The sequence below is a fragment of the Rosa chinensis genome, chromosome 1 (genome assembly GCF_002994745.2).
Source record: "Rosa chinensis cultivar Old Blush chromosome 1, RchiOBHm-V2, whole genome shotgun sequence".
Classification (NCBI taxonomy): Eukaryota; Viridiplantae; Streptophyta; class Magnoliopsida; order Rosales; family Rosaceae; genus Rosa; species Rosa chinensis.
The window spans coordinates 44,710,040-44,724,599 of record NC_037088.1 but is presented as its reverse complement, the minus strand read 5'-3'; the positions used below and the strand labels follow the sequence as shown (position 1 = coordinate 44,724,599).

At 39.0% G+C, this 14,560-nt stretch overlaps 3 protein-coding genes across 3 annotated transcripts; 2 read left to right on the top strand and 1 right to left on the bottom strand.

Moving 5' to 3' along the window:
- Positions 1-1,362: 1,362 nt before the first annotated feature.
- Positions 1,363-5,679, bottom strand: LOC112182413 (glyoxylate/hydroxypyruvate reductase HPR3). Its single transcript, XM_024320912.2, has 3 exons — positions 5,028-5,679; positions 1,776-2,318; positions 1,363-1,633 (listed from the first exon to the last, which is right to left on the bottom strand). The coding sequence occupies exons 1-2, from the start codon at positions 5,481-5,483 to the stop codon at positions 1,794-1,796; spliced, it is 981 nt and encodes a 326-aa protein (XP_024176680.1). The 5' UTR covers positions 5,484-5,679; the 3' UTR covers positions 1,363-1,633; positions 1,776-1,793.
- Positions 5,680-11,742: 6,063 nt separating this feature from the next.
- Positions 11,743-12,474, top strand: LOC112167601. The gene has a single exon (XM_024304647.1). The coding sequence runs from the start codon at positions 11,743-11,745 to the stop codon at positions 12,472-12,474; it is 732 nt and encodes a 243-aa protein (XP_024160415.1).
- Positions 12,475-13,294: 820 nt separating this feature from the next.
- Positions 13,295-14,017, top strand: LOC112167596. Its single transcript, XM_024304638.1, has one exon. It carries the CDS (start codon positions 13,295-13,297, stop codon positions 14,015-14,017), a length of 723 nt encoding a protein of 240 aa, XP_024160406.1.
- Positions 14,018-14,560: the final 543 nt, after the last annotated feature.

The window sequence follows — 14,560 nt, the reverse complement described above, 5'->3', positions numbered from 1 at the left end:
ATATATATATATATATATAGAAGTACAAAGGAGTAGTCTAACTATAATAGGAAACAATATTTCCATGATTACAGGATATCCTATTTATATACGGATTTACAGAGATACTACAGTGACCTCGGCTTTTCAAGCTGAACTCTTAGCTCTTAAGGCTGCAGTCCAGTTCTCCATTTCATTGTGGCATCACAAGGTGTTAACGTTAGAACCGAAGGGCTCTAGTTAGCTTTAGAAAGAGACACACACACACACAAGAAGTATAGTGGTTTGTCTCCCGCCTTAGCGGGAGACTACGTCCACTTGAAAGCTTAACTAGTGTGTTTGGGCCTTGCGGCCTAAGGGGATTACAAGAGATGTAATGGGATGTTAAGTAAGTGGGAAGGAGTCTCCTTTTATAGGGGAGGGAAGCTCCTTCCTTTACATGTTTTCTAATGTGGGATAAGAAACCACCATTCTAGTCTAGAAAGCCATATTGTGGAGGCATGTTGGCAAGGCCTGGAAGGTGACTTCCCAACGAGGTATTGGCTGCTTCCGACTACCTTGGCGTAGCTTGGACATCGGGTTACTGGATGCATGTCTCGGTTGGGCCCCACCATGTCCTGTGGGCCCCCCCAAGAGGGTGTTACTTATGCTTGGTGGTGTACCAAATCCTCCATATTGTTAAAGGTATGTACACAAGGTGATCTTTGAGTGTGATTACCTCCAACTAGTCCAAGTTATCAATTCGCAGGAGGAAGATCATTTGGTGGATGGGAATGTTGTTGAAGAAGTCAGGTTCTACATGCAGCAATATCCAATTATGTTTTATCACATGTTAACCGGCAACCAAACTATGTAGCTCACAGACTTGCTCACACGACTTATTTTTTGGTCTTTCTCATTCTTAGTTTTTGTATGCTCCTGAGTATATAAGGGGTGCTGGGTGCCCTTATGAGCGATTTGATTTGCTAGTTCAATGAAATTTTTACCTTTCAAAAAAATGGATTAATAGGGAGAAATTTTATATACACCACCTAATTACTTAATGCACACTCCGTACATTTTTTTTCTCTCATTTTTTCATCAAACTTCGATCTATACCCCTTCTCATTACATAAATGAATGAACAAATTGAGAAAAAAAAATTCAATAAAAGGGGCTAGTATCATTAAAGTGTATCAAATTTCTATTTAATACAGTCTTTCAATACAATTTTTGATTCATTGTTGAATTAATTACTAAGTAATTTCAACAACATTATATCTTCATATTCTATTTAAAAGGATAAACGAATTCAGTAAACCTTTTATACCAATTCATTCCTCCACTCTCCTGGTTTCAAAGAATGACAATAAACAAAGAGAAGCTACAAAGTACAAACGCCATAAAAACAAGTATCCATTAGATCATAGGTGACTGTTACAACAACACATACAAGGCTACATATATATGTTTTCGGATGAGACTAAGACATACTGATTCCACAAGGGATGGAACCCTCTTGAAAAACAGAGCAAAAGTTCAACAATCATCATCATTGGCAAATTATTCACACTGACCACAACCTGTACATAATACAAGTAACAATAAAAGTGCAGTTCTTCAGCACTGTCTTCCCTCATTGCATGATAATTGCTTCTTGTATCAATTTTGTACCCTGCATGATTTAAAAGAAAGTTCTGGAAACTTTAGAAGAAAAATTACAACAAAAATCGCAGAACCTCCAATTTGCAACTACTCAGATTGCTAGCTAACCAAAATGGCATGCAATATGCTTAGAAAAGTATGAAGGTACTAACCTGCAAACAGAACTCCATTCAATTAATCACAGCCGGAGAAAGCAACGGTTTGTTTGAGAAGAATGCTTCCAAATTCCCTGTTACTAATTCACCCAAATCCACAAAAGCTTCATGTGTAACAATAGCTTGATGCGGTGACAGTACAACATTATCCAATGAAAAGAGCTCTTTAGGAACATTAGGCTCATTCTCGAACACATCCAAGCCAGCACCTCCGATCTCTCCTCCCACCAAACACTCGACCATTTCCTTCTCATCGATAATAGCTCCGCGCCCTACATTAACGATCACCCCCTCTCTTCCCAACGCAGACAAAACTTCCTTGTTGATCATGTGGTGGGTTTCCTCTGTCAGTCCACAACAGATGATGAGAGCATCACTGTCTGCTGCAAGCTCACACACATTGGAATAAAATTGGTATGACAAAGACGGCTTTTTGCTCCTTGAATTGTACGAGACACTGCAGCCAAATGCCTCCAATCTCATTGCAACTTCTAACCCAATGCTGCCCAATCCAACAATACCAACCTTCTTTCCTCCAATCTGAAATTTTCAATTCAAAAAGAAAACAGAATCAGTATTTGAGAAATAACTTTTCAATTCAATATTAAAAAGAGAAGTAATAATTATCATAATGATGAATGAAATAGAATAGAGTATTTGTATTCATACATTTACAATAAGTATTTAGATCTCTTTATTTTCATAGTGATAGTTGATTTTATCAGCTTATTCAAAATGACTATTAAGAACACAAAAGAGCGAGAAAACATAAAATTTAATTTCTTTTCTTGTTCATCAAATCCAGCATTCCTTTTGCATCTTCAAACTCACGTACTCTTAATCTTCATGGTTGGCCAAGAGATGGTACCTCCAATTTGTTCAATAAAATGTCTTTCTCATATTATTATTTTTAATCAAAGTCTCTCTAAGACTCTAATGATATTCTCAAAGATGTAACAATTTTTCTTTCTCCATCTCCTCTAACATTTAACCCTAATTCATGCATCAATATTTATGAAAAAAAAAAAAGTGAAAGTTTAGTAATTGGGAACAATCATCGTTCTGGAATCTATGTACCAGGTAATGCTTAAAAACTTTTCAATTTCATCTTTTACAGTTTTCTTTTTTATTCCTCTGTCAATAGTGTATCAAAAGGTTTTTTTTTTTTCTTTAATTATTATTATTTTATTTTTTTTCATAATAAACTTGTAATTTGGTGGTATCAGTGACTCAATGTACCATCAACAAGCAAGATTGACATCTTTTACGAGAAGGCATTAAAATTATGGCATGTTTGTCCAGATCTATTAATTGCTTTCTAGGCATAGTTTTGTGTACTGCAATTACAGTTCAACTTTCTTGAGAAATGGAACTCTCATAGACTTCTCATTGTGATAGAGATCATATTATACACACTAGGAATCATATATATACAAAACTGATCTTGCGGAGAGTTTTCTCAAGTTTTAGATGCATGCTTTATTAGTGGTATATGGGTTTTGAATGTAAATTTCTTTGAGGATATTTTAGAAAAAATAAAGAGGTATAGTTAGTATATTGCGTATTTGAAAAAGTAAATTAGAGGTCTAATTGTTAATTTTAGATGTATAAATAGAAACACCCAATAGAATATTATTCCTCTTCTCCAAAATGAAAACCCAAATGGACAATTGGATTCAAAAGTTTGGTTAAGGGGCTTTACAGGCACCCTCCTTGAGAATAAAGTATTCATCATCGGCGGCTATAGATCTAATGATGGCTATGAAGTGAGGAGGAATGGATCTTCTAACGTCGGAGGGTGAGCATGTAGACAACAAAGAAGATTGGAGTAAGAACATGATTAACCAATGGTGTAATCAAACCAGCCCTGATTAGATCACCAAATCAAGAAACCCTCTGTTTGGAATTGAAATTAGAGAGACACAAAATTGATTGAAAACCAGAGGTGTGTGGGTTATGAAATTTTAGTCAAAGCTTGAACAGAGTAGTTGAACTTCTAAATTCTATTTAGAGCTGGTTATTGAGAAGAAGAAAAAATTGGTGACGCCACGGTGTTTTGTTGCGCATGGAGGATTTTAAAGTAAAGCCAAGTCCCATGTGAAGGTCCCGCTTTTAAAAAAGTCTTTGAAAATTTGCCAAAACAGGGAATGTGAGCACGGGATTTTCTAATCCGTTTAAATTATCGTCTCCCTCCTATAACTCCCTCGACTCTTTTTTTTTTTTTTTTGGATATTAATGAAATTTCATTAATAATTACCGATGAGAGTAAACTCAATGGAAGGTGCCCAAAACATGGTTCAAGTACAAATAAACCCAATAAGGAAAATTACAACTCAACCATAATCCACATAGATAGGGCAAAAGAGTGTAACCCTAAAAATTAAAATAAACATCAACTCCTACACTAGCACAGCAGCTACCGCCCAACTTCTTCCGCACAACGCCGCTACAGTAGCTGCTGCTACTGCCGCCGCAGTCAGGAGCCAAGAGGATGCCAGAAGTGCTGAATCGAAGTGATGAGTACCGAATGGCCGTTGCCAGAACAATCCCAAAAAGCAAATCCAATCAAAACCAAAATTAAAGGGGATGAGAGAAAGGAACCAATACCACACACTCTGTTCTCCATCAAAGAGACTCAAACCGGGAAGGGAAGATAGCCACTGAGATGGGATAAAAGCCAATAGCAAAGAAAAAATCCAGCAGAGAATGGGGGGTGAAACACCCATGCGTGAGCACCCATAGTTCATACGGTAAGTAACTCGCACTTTTAAGAGGTAGGCACGAAATCCTTCATGGAGAAGGTCTTTGGTAAATGGAGGGGAGCTGGTGTGAGGTGAGGGGTGAGGGGAATCATGGAGTTTTTTTTATCTGAAAATTTTTTGGGTAACAAAGTCCTCTATAACTGGACATAAGCCAGCAAAATCACCACAAGACGGGTGTAATTCACCACAGGGGTGTGAGAGAAGCAAGAAAAAATGATGAAAGACAGAGGAACTGAGAAAAAGAGAGGCCAAAACTAGAGAGCCCGCCCCCAACTCTCAAGCCTTCGATCTAGATCCCAAGGGATCAAGATCCGGGCAAAAAGAAGGAGGAGGGAGATGGGTTTTCTCATTTCTGTTTTCTCTCTCTAGGTTTTAGAGAGAGACGTTCTAAGAAAGCAGAAGTTTACTCTTAGTTTCATGCTCAACCCAAATAAACAGATAAAATTTAGAAACGTGACTAGATATATGAGTAGCTAGAATTGCTAACCTTAGAACCAAGAGGATAGTCTCCTCTGCAAGCCCACAGCCCACCCCTAACATACCGATTCGAAGCCGAAACCTTTCTCATGACATCAATGAACAGCCCCACAGCCGTGTCAGCAACGTCCTCAGCAAACACTTTAGCGGCGTTGGCGACCGCAATGCCGCGGCGTCGACACTCGGCCAAGTCAACGTGGTCAAGGCCGGTGCTGTTGGTGACTACGAGTTTGAGGGAGGGGAGAAACTGGAGGATTTGGGCGGTGATGGGAGGCCCATTGCCGGAGGAGAGGAGGGCCTGGACGGAGCGGGCGTGGGTGGTCAAGAACTGGTCTTGAGGGAGAGGAGAGTCCCAGGCTTTTAGTAAGTTGAACTTCTGGGAGCATTTGGGTTCCAAAAGAGCAATGAATGGGCACCGGCGAAGTACAAGAACTGTAGGGAGCTCACTGTGATCATCATCTGCCATTGGATTGCCTTCTTTGACTGTTGAGAGAATGAGAGAGGTTCCTCAAGTGAGAGAGAGCTTTCTAAAAATATTTTGAATAGTTTTCTTGGGTGATAAATTTCCTAAATATTCGCCTAATTCATGAGTACGTGTCAGAACGGTAAGGGTATCGAGAACCGTTCTCTTGGACGAGGCCTTGTGGAGGAGAGGAGATGATGCTCTACTATCACCAATAGTGGTGATGAACACACCAAAATTTGGTGTATAGATGTCCGTGTGTGTGTGTAAGAGATCCACATGGGAGACTTGCAGTAGACATATCAGCAGCTTCTGCAACCCTGGGCCTAGGAAAATTATTGGGCATTAATCAAAACCAACCGGATGCTATTGTGTGGAGTCGTCCTCCTTATGATTTTTTAAAGGTTAACTTTGATGGTTCAATGGTTCGATGGTTCAATGAACAAGAACTTTCCTGCTAGGGCTTTATCATTCGCGACTGTACTAGTAAACCTCTCTTTACAGCAGCAAAAAATTCTCGACACATAACAATTTCAGTGGCAGAAACTACTGCACTCCGAGACAGTCTCGGAGGTTACATTAAGGTCGAGGTGGAAGGGATCGAATTCCAAACTAGTGATCGATGCTGTGAATGGAGTTCTTAAACCGCCATGGAGACCTCTCAAGATTATTCAAGACATAAGTCAATTCCTGCTGCTTCATTCTGAGCCATTACTTTGAAACATATCTTTAGGGAATATGTCATAGCAAACCTAAGTCATAAGATAAGTACCAGTGCCTCTTGGACTGACAAGGGTAAGTGAGACCTCAAGTGCCGTGTTATTTGACAAGGTAAAATGTGATTGTTCTAGGGGCTTCCACATCAATTAATAGTCTTTTTGTATAAAATAAAATAAAAATAAAAACTCATTAGTTTTTTTAGCAAATTACATATAAGTTATTGACAAAAGATGACTTAACAAATACATCATTTAAAGATGGAATTAAACATATAAAGACTAAATCTTACAAATAAGGACAATGTGCTCTTCACTTGCCACATGTCATGAGTTAATTTACATTTTTACCCTTAACTACTTATTTTGACTTCTAATTCCTTTATAAGGATTAAATATTACAAATAAGGACAATCTACTCTCCACTTACCACATGTCATGAGTTAATTTACTTTTTTACTCTTAAATAATTCTTTTGCCTTCTAATCCCTTTATGTCACTTTTTTTTTCTTAGAATAATCTCTTTTATGTTACTTTTTTTTTGTTGAGAATAATCCGTTTATGTTACTTTTTTTTTTTCTTAGAATAATCTCTTTTATGTTATTTTTTTTTCCTGAGAATAATCCGTTTATATTACTTCTTTTTTAAGAATAATTCGTTTATGTTACTCTTTTTTTTTTTTTTAGAATTATCCCTTGATGACACTTCACAAAACTTCACTCTCCTACTACTCTCATCTCATCGCCTAATTCTACTACTGCACTTGTCCAATCCTGCTACTGCCCACGCTGCACTCATACTCGTCCACTGCTGCTACTGCACTCTTACTCGTGTTATGCTACTGCTCTCATCATCGCCTAATCATGCATTCATTCAATCTTGCTAATGCACTTGCTGTATTCATACTCGTCCAGTTCTGCAACTCGTGTTCTGCTACTGCACTCGTCATTGCCTATTCCTACTACTGTACTCGTCCAATGCTGCTACTGCACCCAATTTTGCTACTGCATTTGCACTCGTGTTCTGCTACTACACTCGTCATCGCCTATTCCTGCTACTGTACTCGTGTTCTGCTACTGCACTCCTCATCGCCTAATAAACTGCACAGTAGCACATAACAATAATAAACTGCACACAGTAGCACATAACAATAATATGTACTTCACACATAGCAAGATAAGAACATTGATATAACAAAACCAGAAGCCAAAACAATAATAAACTGCACAAATAAACTTTAATTGAACACAGTAGCACATAACAATAATAAACTGCACACAGTAGCACATAACAATAATATGTACTTCACACATAGCAAGATAAGAACATTGATATAACAAAACCAGAAGCCAAAACAATAATAAACTGCACAAATAAACTTCAATTGAACACGGTAGCACATAACAATAATAAACTGCACACAGTAGCACATAACAATAATATGTACTTCACACATAGCAAGATAAGAACATTGATATAACAAAACCAGAAGCCAGAACAACAAAAAGCCATAACCCAAAATGGGGTAAGTTCCAAAACTGCAATAGAAGATGCATAGATAATCAATATACATGGAAACTATATCCCTTCAAAGATTTGACATAAGCTAATAACTAATAAGCCTTATGCCCTTGCAGCTAGAAAGCAGACCATCAACATACTCGACAAAGAAACCATTGTCCATTTGACAGAACAATATTTGGGCATCTAAAGCAGTCAATATTCATTTCAGGTGTCCATTTGACATCAGTCAACACACCATCGTCTTTCATTTCATGTTAAAAGCAGTCATAATCTCAAACAACTAAAGCAAGGTCAAATCTTCAATATCAATAGTTCAATACTAATCTTCCACCAGATATGCACACACACAAAAAAAAAACAGTAAGAAACAACACAGAGCAATATAATCAATATACCATTTTCAGAAGAGGCTACTGCTTCCCCACACTCCAAACTGAGTGCTACTGCTTCAAATGCCACAATCCTAAAGGTTTTTTGAAAATTTTCAAGGTTATGTCAGTCAATTGTATAATTAGCCATAGTGATTTCCACATCCAAGAACCAACTGAAACTACAGTCAACTATGAAAACATTACCGGAAATCTTTAAACCCTAACTGAAAGGAATCCGGAAAATTTTCTCAAGTCGGTGCCGGTAAATTGTCAAATTAACTTCGATTCATTTCCAAGAAAGAACTAATCTTATAAAATTACTCAGAATTAAGCGAAAACCCCAAGACTCGAAATTAGAAAAGCGGTACTGACCGGAATTCACGATCACGAAGCCGATCAGGTCGTCACCGTCGTCGCCTTGAATGGTGAGCGCGTCGTCGTCGCCGGCGCGATTCAGATTGGAGTAAGAGGCGGAGGTTGAGAACGAATGATCCGTCAAAGTCGCAGATGACGCGAGCGAAGGTCGATTCCTAAATCAAACTGAGTGCTACTGCTTTGGAGATTTTGCAGTGCTACTGCTTCGGAGATTCAAGCCAGATCCATCGCTGGAGTTTTTAGGGTTTCTGATTTGGGTTTGGGCGTTTTGCGTTTTGTGTTTTGGGATTTCAGGTTTTGGTCATTGGATTGTGATAGTGACATGAGCGTAAATTGTAATAAAAATTGAGCATTTTAGTCATTTTCTATCATAATTTGAAGCTAGGCCCTGCTTCATTTGGTTTTGGGCTTGTGCTTGTGTCCTGATTTGTATAAAACAAATTGAAGGTGGGTTTTCTGTATTTATATCTTTGGTCAGGTGCTACTATATAATTTTCTATTGTTTTTTTGGTCATAAAAAAAATAAAAATAAAATAAAATAAAAAAAACACTAAATACTAGTTAGTACCCTGTGGTTTAGGTCCAAAATCAATTCAGTCCCTAGACTTCTAATTTCATCAAAAACATCCCTGCACTTTCAATTTTGATCTAATAGGTCAAATTCGTTAATATTCTGTTATAGGTTCAAGTTATAGTTGGATTATTTGTTGAAAAACTATTTATTTTTAATAGTAGGACTCACTCCTAAATTCACTATGCAGACCATCTCGACACCACATCATAAAACATAGGCCATATATGAGCCACATTAACAAGTTAAATAACTCAATTGTCAGAAAACTAACAAATTGGACCTATTAGATCAAAATTGAAAGTGCAGGGGTGTTTTTGATGAAATTAGAAGTTCAGGGACTGAATTGATTTTGGACCTAAACCACATGGTAGTAATTTGTATTTAGCCCAAAAAAAAAAAATGTGTTTTATGTTCTCATGATATAAATTTTACTCCTATATAAAGAGGTCTAATAAGAATGAATCGCACACTTCTACCTCCTCATATATTCTGTCTCTCTCTTATTCTCTAGTTTATAACACGTTATCAGCACACTGCATTTTATTTTTTGTGTTCTTTTCTATAAACTCCATGATGATCAAAAACAACTTTTTTGTGCAACGTAGTTGCTTATGACCATGATTAATGATCTATGAGTATTTTATTAGAGAGTTATGACATATCATCTTATAGTCAAATTTATACTCTAAATATAGACCCTTGAAGTAATTCATAATCAGTGGCTACTATTAACACAAAATAATTTCTTTCTCTCTCTTCATCAAACTCATTAAGCTAAAAAAAACATGACCTAGCCACCTTCGAGCTAGGGTTACTTTCTTGGCAAAGGAAGCAAAACTTGAGATCTATGGATTTGGATGTTCTAAGCTGGAATTGCAAAGGCATCTACAACGATGCAACACTTCAGGCGCTGAAGGATTTATGTTCTCATAATCGTCCACAGTTAGTATTTTTATGTGAGACAAAGATTAGCAGATTAGAAGATTTCGAGAAGCTTCGTCTGGCTCTAGGGTTTACACAAGCAGAGGAAGTGTTGAGTTCGGGATAGGCAGGGGGTCTAGGGCTCTTTTGGAATGACGACTTGAAGATTCATATTGGAACCAAATCAGCGCATCATATTGATACGGTGGTGGTGGGTGACTCGAGGCTCCCGTCTTGGAGAATGACGGGGTTTTATGGACATGCAAGAATTGGAGACCGAGATCGTTCTTGGCATCTTCTCCGGGACCTAGCTGATCTAGATTCCCTTCCCTGGATGGTGATTGGGGATTTCAATGAGATTCTGAATAGTGGGAAGAAGATTGCAGGTCCTATCCGACCAGAGAGACAGATGCGGGGATTCCCGTAGGCGTTAGGTTATTGTGATCTTCTGGATGTAGGCTTTCAGGGGGCAATGGCTACTTGGTGGAATTCTGATAGCTTGCTACGCCTTGATAAGGTTGTCTGCACTCCCTCTTGGATCGATATTTTTCACCATGCTAGACTGTTTCATTTAGCGCCATCGGATAGCGTTCCTCTCTTACTTCGTGCTAGTTCAGTCCCTCTGCTGACTAGGCCTAAATGTCATCGCTTCAAATTCGAAGCATTTTGGCTGCAGTACGAGGATTGTGATAGAGTGGTGAAGGAAGCTTGGGGAACGGATGTGTCAGGTACACCCATGTTTTTTGTTACCAAGAAGATTATGCACACTAGAATTCATTTGGATAAATGGCAGAAGGAGGTGTTTCGAGGCCGACAATTACAAATGATTGGCATTCGTTCTAGATTAGAGGAGTTGTTGAGTATGCTCCCATCTGAGAGAGTGCAAATTGAAAAGAAGGAGTTGATGGAAAACTTCAGAATTTACTATTCCAAGAGGAGTTGTTTTGGAAGCAACGAGCTAAAATCACATGGTTGAAAGAAGGGGACCGTAATACGAGTTTCTTCCATCGGAAAGCAGAAAATAGGAAGCGCAAGAATACCTTGCAAGGGTTGTATGATGCGCATGGAATTTGGCATGAAGATGATGCGGGTATTGAGAGAGTTATTACTGCTTATTTTTCTAACATGTTTCGAGCATCTGAAATTGATGTTACCGCAATGGATGTGACTCTTGCAGCCATTAAGCCTTGTGTTATTACAGAGATGAATGCTTAGCTGTGTGCGACCTACACTATGGAGGAAGTGTGTTTTGCTCTTTTTCAGATGTATCCTACCAAAGCCCCAGGCCCAAATGGGATGCCTCCACTGTTTTTCCAACACTATTGGGAGCTTAATGGTGAGGACATTTTTGCTGCTGTTCATAGCTTTCTACAGACGGGCCAGTTGCTGAAGCAAATAAATTTCACCCACATTTGTCTAATTCCGAAAGTAAGTAACCTAGAGAATATGGCAGATTTACGACCAATTGCGCTTTGTAATGTTATTTACAAGATTTTCTCCAAGGTTATCGCTAACAGACTAAAGGTTATCTTACCTAAAGTAATTTCTCCTTTCCAAAGCGCATTTGTTCCTGGCAGATTAATTACGGATAATATCCTGGTGGCCAATGAAATTGCCCATTTTGTACACAACAAAGCGAGATGGGAATGAAGGCTATTTTGCTTTGAAGTTAGACTTGAGTAAGGCGTATGATCGTAAGGAGTGGATTTTTCTAGAGAAAGTGATGATTCGACTTCGCTTTTCCAGGAGTTGGACTTGGCTTTTCCAGGAGTTGGATATCGATGGTGATGCAGTGTGTGAGTAGGGTACGGTATTCCTTCTTGGTTAGGGGAAGACCACAGGGTTATGTCATTCCTAGTCGAGGACTGAGACAAGGAGACCGTCTATCACCTTATCTTTTTCTTATCGGAACTGAGGGTTTTTCAGCTTTACTCCATCAGAGGATGATCACAGGTTCCTTACCGGGTATTAAGGTATGTTCTGATGCACCTTTGGTGAACTATTTATTGTTTGGAGACAATAGTATGCTCTATGCACAGGCTTCGGTGGAATCTTGTACTGTCATCCAGGAAGTGTTGGAAATTTATGGGAAAGTGTTTGGACAGGTTGTTAATTTTGCTAAGAGCTCGGTGGTCTTTAGCAAGAATGTGCATATCGATCTACAAAATTATATTTCGAGCTTGTTGGGGGTGGAGGTTGTGGAATCTCATGCAAAATATTTAGGCCTTCCCACTTACGTAGGGAGGAAGAAAACGTCTACTTTTCAGTACATTAAGGAAAGGTTGTCTAAGAAACTTACCACTTGGCAAGGTAAATTGTTGAGTGGGGCGGGAAAAGACATTTTGATCAGGGTGGTGGCTCAAGCGTTACCTACTTATGCTATGAGTGTCTTCCAACTTACCAAGAGTTATTGTGATGACCTGGAACAGCAGTGTGCAAGGTTTTGGTGGGGAAGTACTTTGGACATGAGGAAGATCCATTGGAAGAGTTGGAATGCTCTTTGTAATCCGTGAGAAGAGGGTGGCTTGGGCTTCCGTAGTCTCTCCAACTTTAATTCTGCCATGCTCGCAAAACAAGCCTGGAGAATCTTAAAGAATCCTTCATCTCTTATTGCGCGTCTATATAAGGCGAGATACTTCCCAAGTCACTCCTTTTGGGAGGCTTTGCCTCATGCTTCCCCTTCTTACTCATGGCGAAGTATTTTCTCCACTAAAGAACTTCTTCAAGGAGGTTGTTACTGGCAGGTAAGTAATGGTAAGGAGCTGGATATCTTCTCAGATAATTGGGTGGTAGCTTTGCCTCTCGGGAGACCTACCAACTCAGGTGCGACCGGGGAGGTTAGTAAAGTCAGCGAGCTCATGCTTGATGCTGGGAGGTGGAACGTTCCCCTGTTAACTGAGATTTTTTCAGAGGAGGAAGCAGAAGTGATTGCTGCAATTCCATTGAGTCGGCGGGATGTGATGGACCGTTTGTGTTGGAAACTATCGAGGGATGGTAGGTTCTCAGTCAAAACTGCATATCGGTCTGTTTTTTCGAACTCTCCTAGTTACAATCCCCTGCAACTCCCAATTGGGACGGGTTTTTGGAAGAAGCTTTGGAAAGTGGTTATCCCAAACAAAGCTAAAATACATATCTGGAGAGTGTGTTTGGATATTCTTCCTTCTTTGGGTAGTTTAATTGGCTTCGAAAAGGGTGGTATTGGATTCGCATAGGTGTGTGTTGTGTGAGTCTCAAAACGAAACAACCCTTCATCTATGTCGGGATTGTGTTTTCACTCAAACTGTGCTTCACAAGAATGCTCTACTTCAGCAGGTTTGCTATAATCTTAGTAATATGGCTGATGTTGTTCTTATTTGGCTGGATAAGTGTGTACAACAGTTGCCTTTAACTCAGTTGGGAGAACTCCTATTCTCTTTATGGGGGATTTGGAAGGAGAGAAATGATCGGATATGGAATCAAAAGCAGAGGGTAGCGGGGGATGTTAGTGTTGGTCTTGTGTCCAGGTTGCAGGAGTTTAGGTTCCATAATTTGCTGCCTTCCGGACCTAGAAGACAGCTAAGGGTAGTGTGGAGAGCTCCACCGGTAGGTCTGGTAAAGATTAACGTTGATGGTTCTTTTCATCATGTTACTCGGAAGGGTGGACTGGGTTTTGTGGTTAGGGATGCGAATGGGATCATGTTGGGAGGTGGCGCTAGTCAGTTGATTGGCTTAATATCGCTGGAACATGCAGAGATTTTGGCGTGTAAAGCTACACTTGAGTTTGCACTACAGCATGGTTTTGGTCCTGCAATCTTGGAGACTGATGCTATGAAAGTCCAACGACAACTCTCCTCTGAGGTTTCTGCCAACACATCTTTGCTGGGCAGGCTATATGATGATGTAATGGCTCTGGGAGCAGCTCAGGGTGTTCTTCATGTGAGTCATGTGGGTAGACAAGGCAATATGGTGGCCCATGTGTTGGCTAATCATGCTTGCTCTCTTAGGCAGGCCGGATTCTTCTTTTCAGTTCCAGTTTTATTACAAGCTGCAATTGCAGCTGACGTTTGTACTGTGTAAGTGGTTTTTATTCAATAAAAGGCTGGCCTCTTTAGATTAAAAAAAAAAACTCATTAAGCTATTGAAAAAAAAAAAATTTGGACAAGAGAGAAGAACTTAATCAATGAAGAAAATTAGAGATAAAAAAATGGGGCAGGCGTAGATCTCGCTTGTTATGAGACCACATCATCGATAAGTTGATCTCACCCAATAGTACTCCATTTCTTCATGTTATTCTCTCAGATATTTAAGTCCTTCAAGACTTTCACCAGCTACTGTTCCTTCAGCTTAAGATTTGAGAAGACAAAAATTAATTACGATCGGTAAAAGAGCTGCTTCAAATTAATTGTTGCCAGCCATTCGATGATTAGATAATTCTCTTTATTTGGCTTATTGGCTAATTTTAATCCAAATTTGATTAGAAAATTATGTGTCATCGTGTTTGTTATTAATCAGGTATTGATCTTTGCTAGAAGAGAACTGATCGAGATGATCAGCTTGGTGCCTACAAATGCTTTCATATATATTGTTCTTCAATTAATTAACTTTTTTTCAGTAATATTT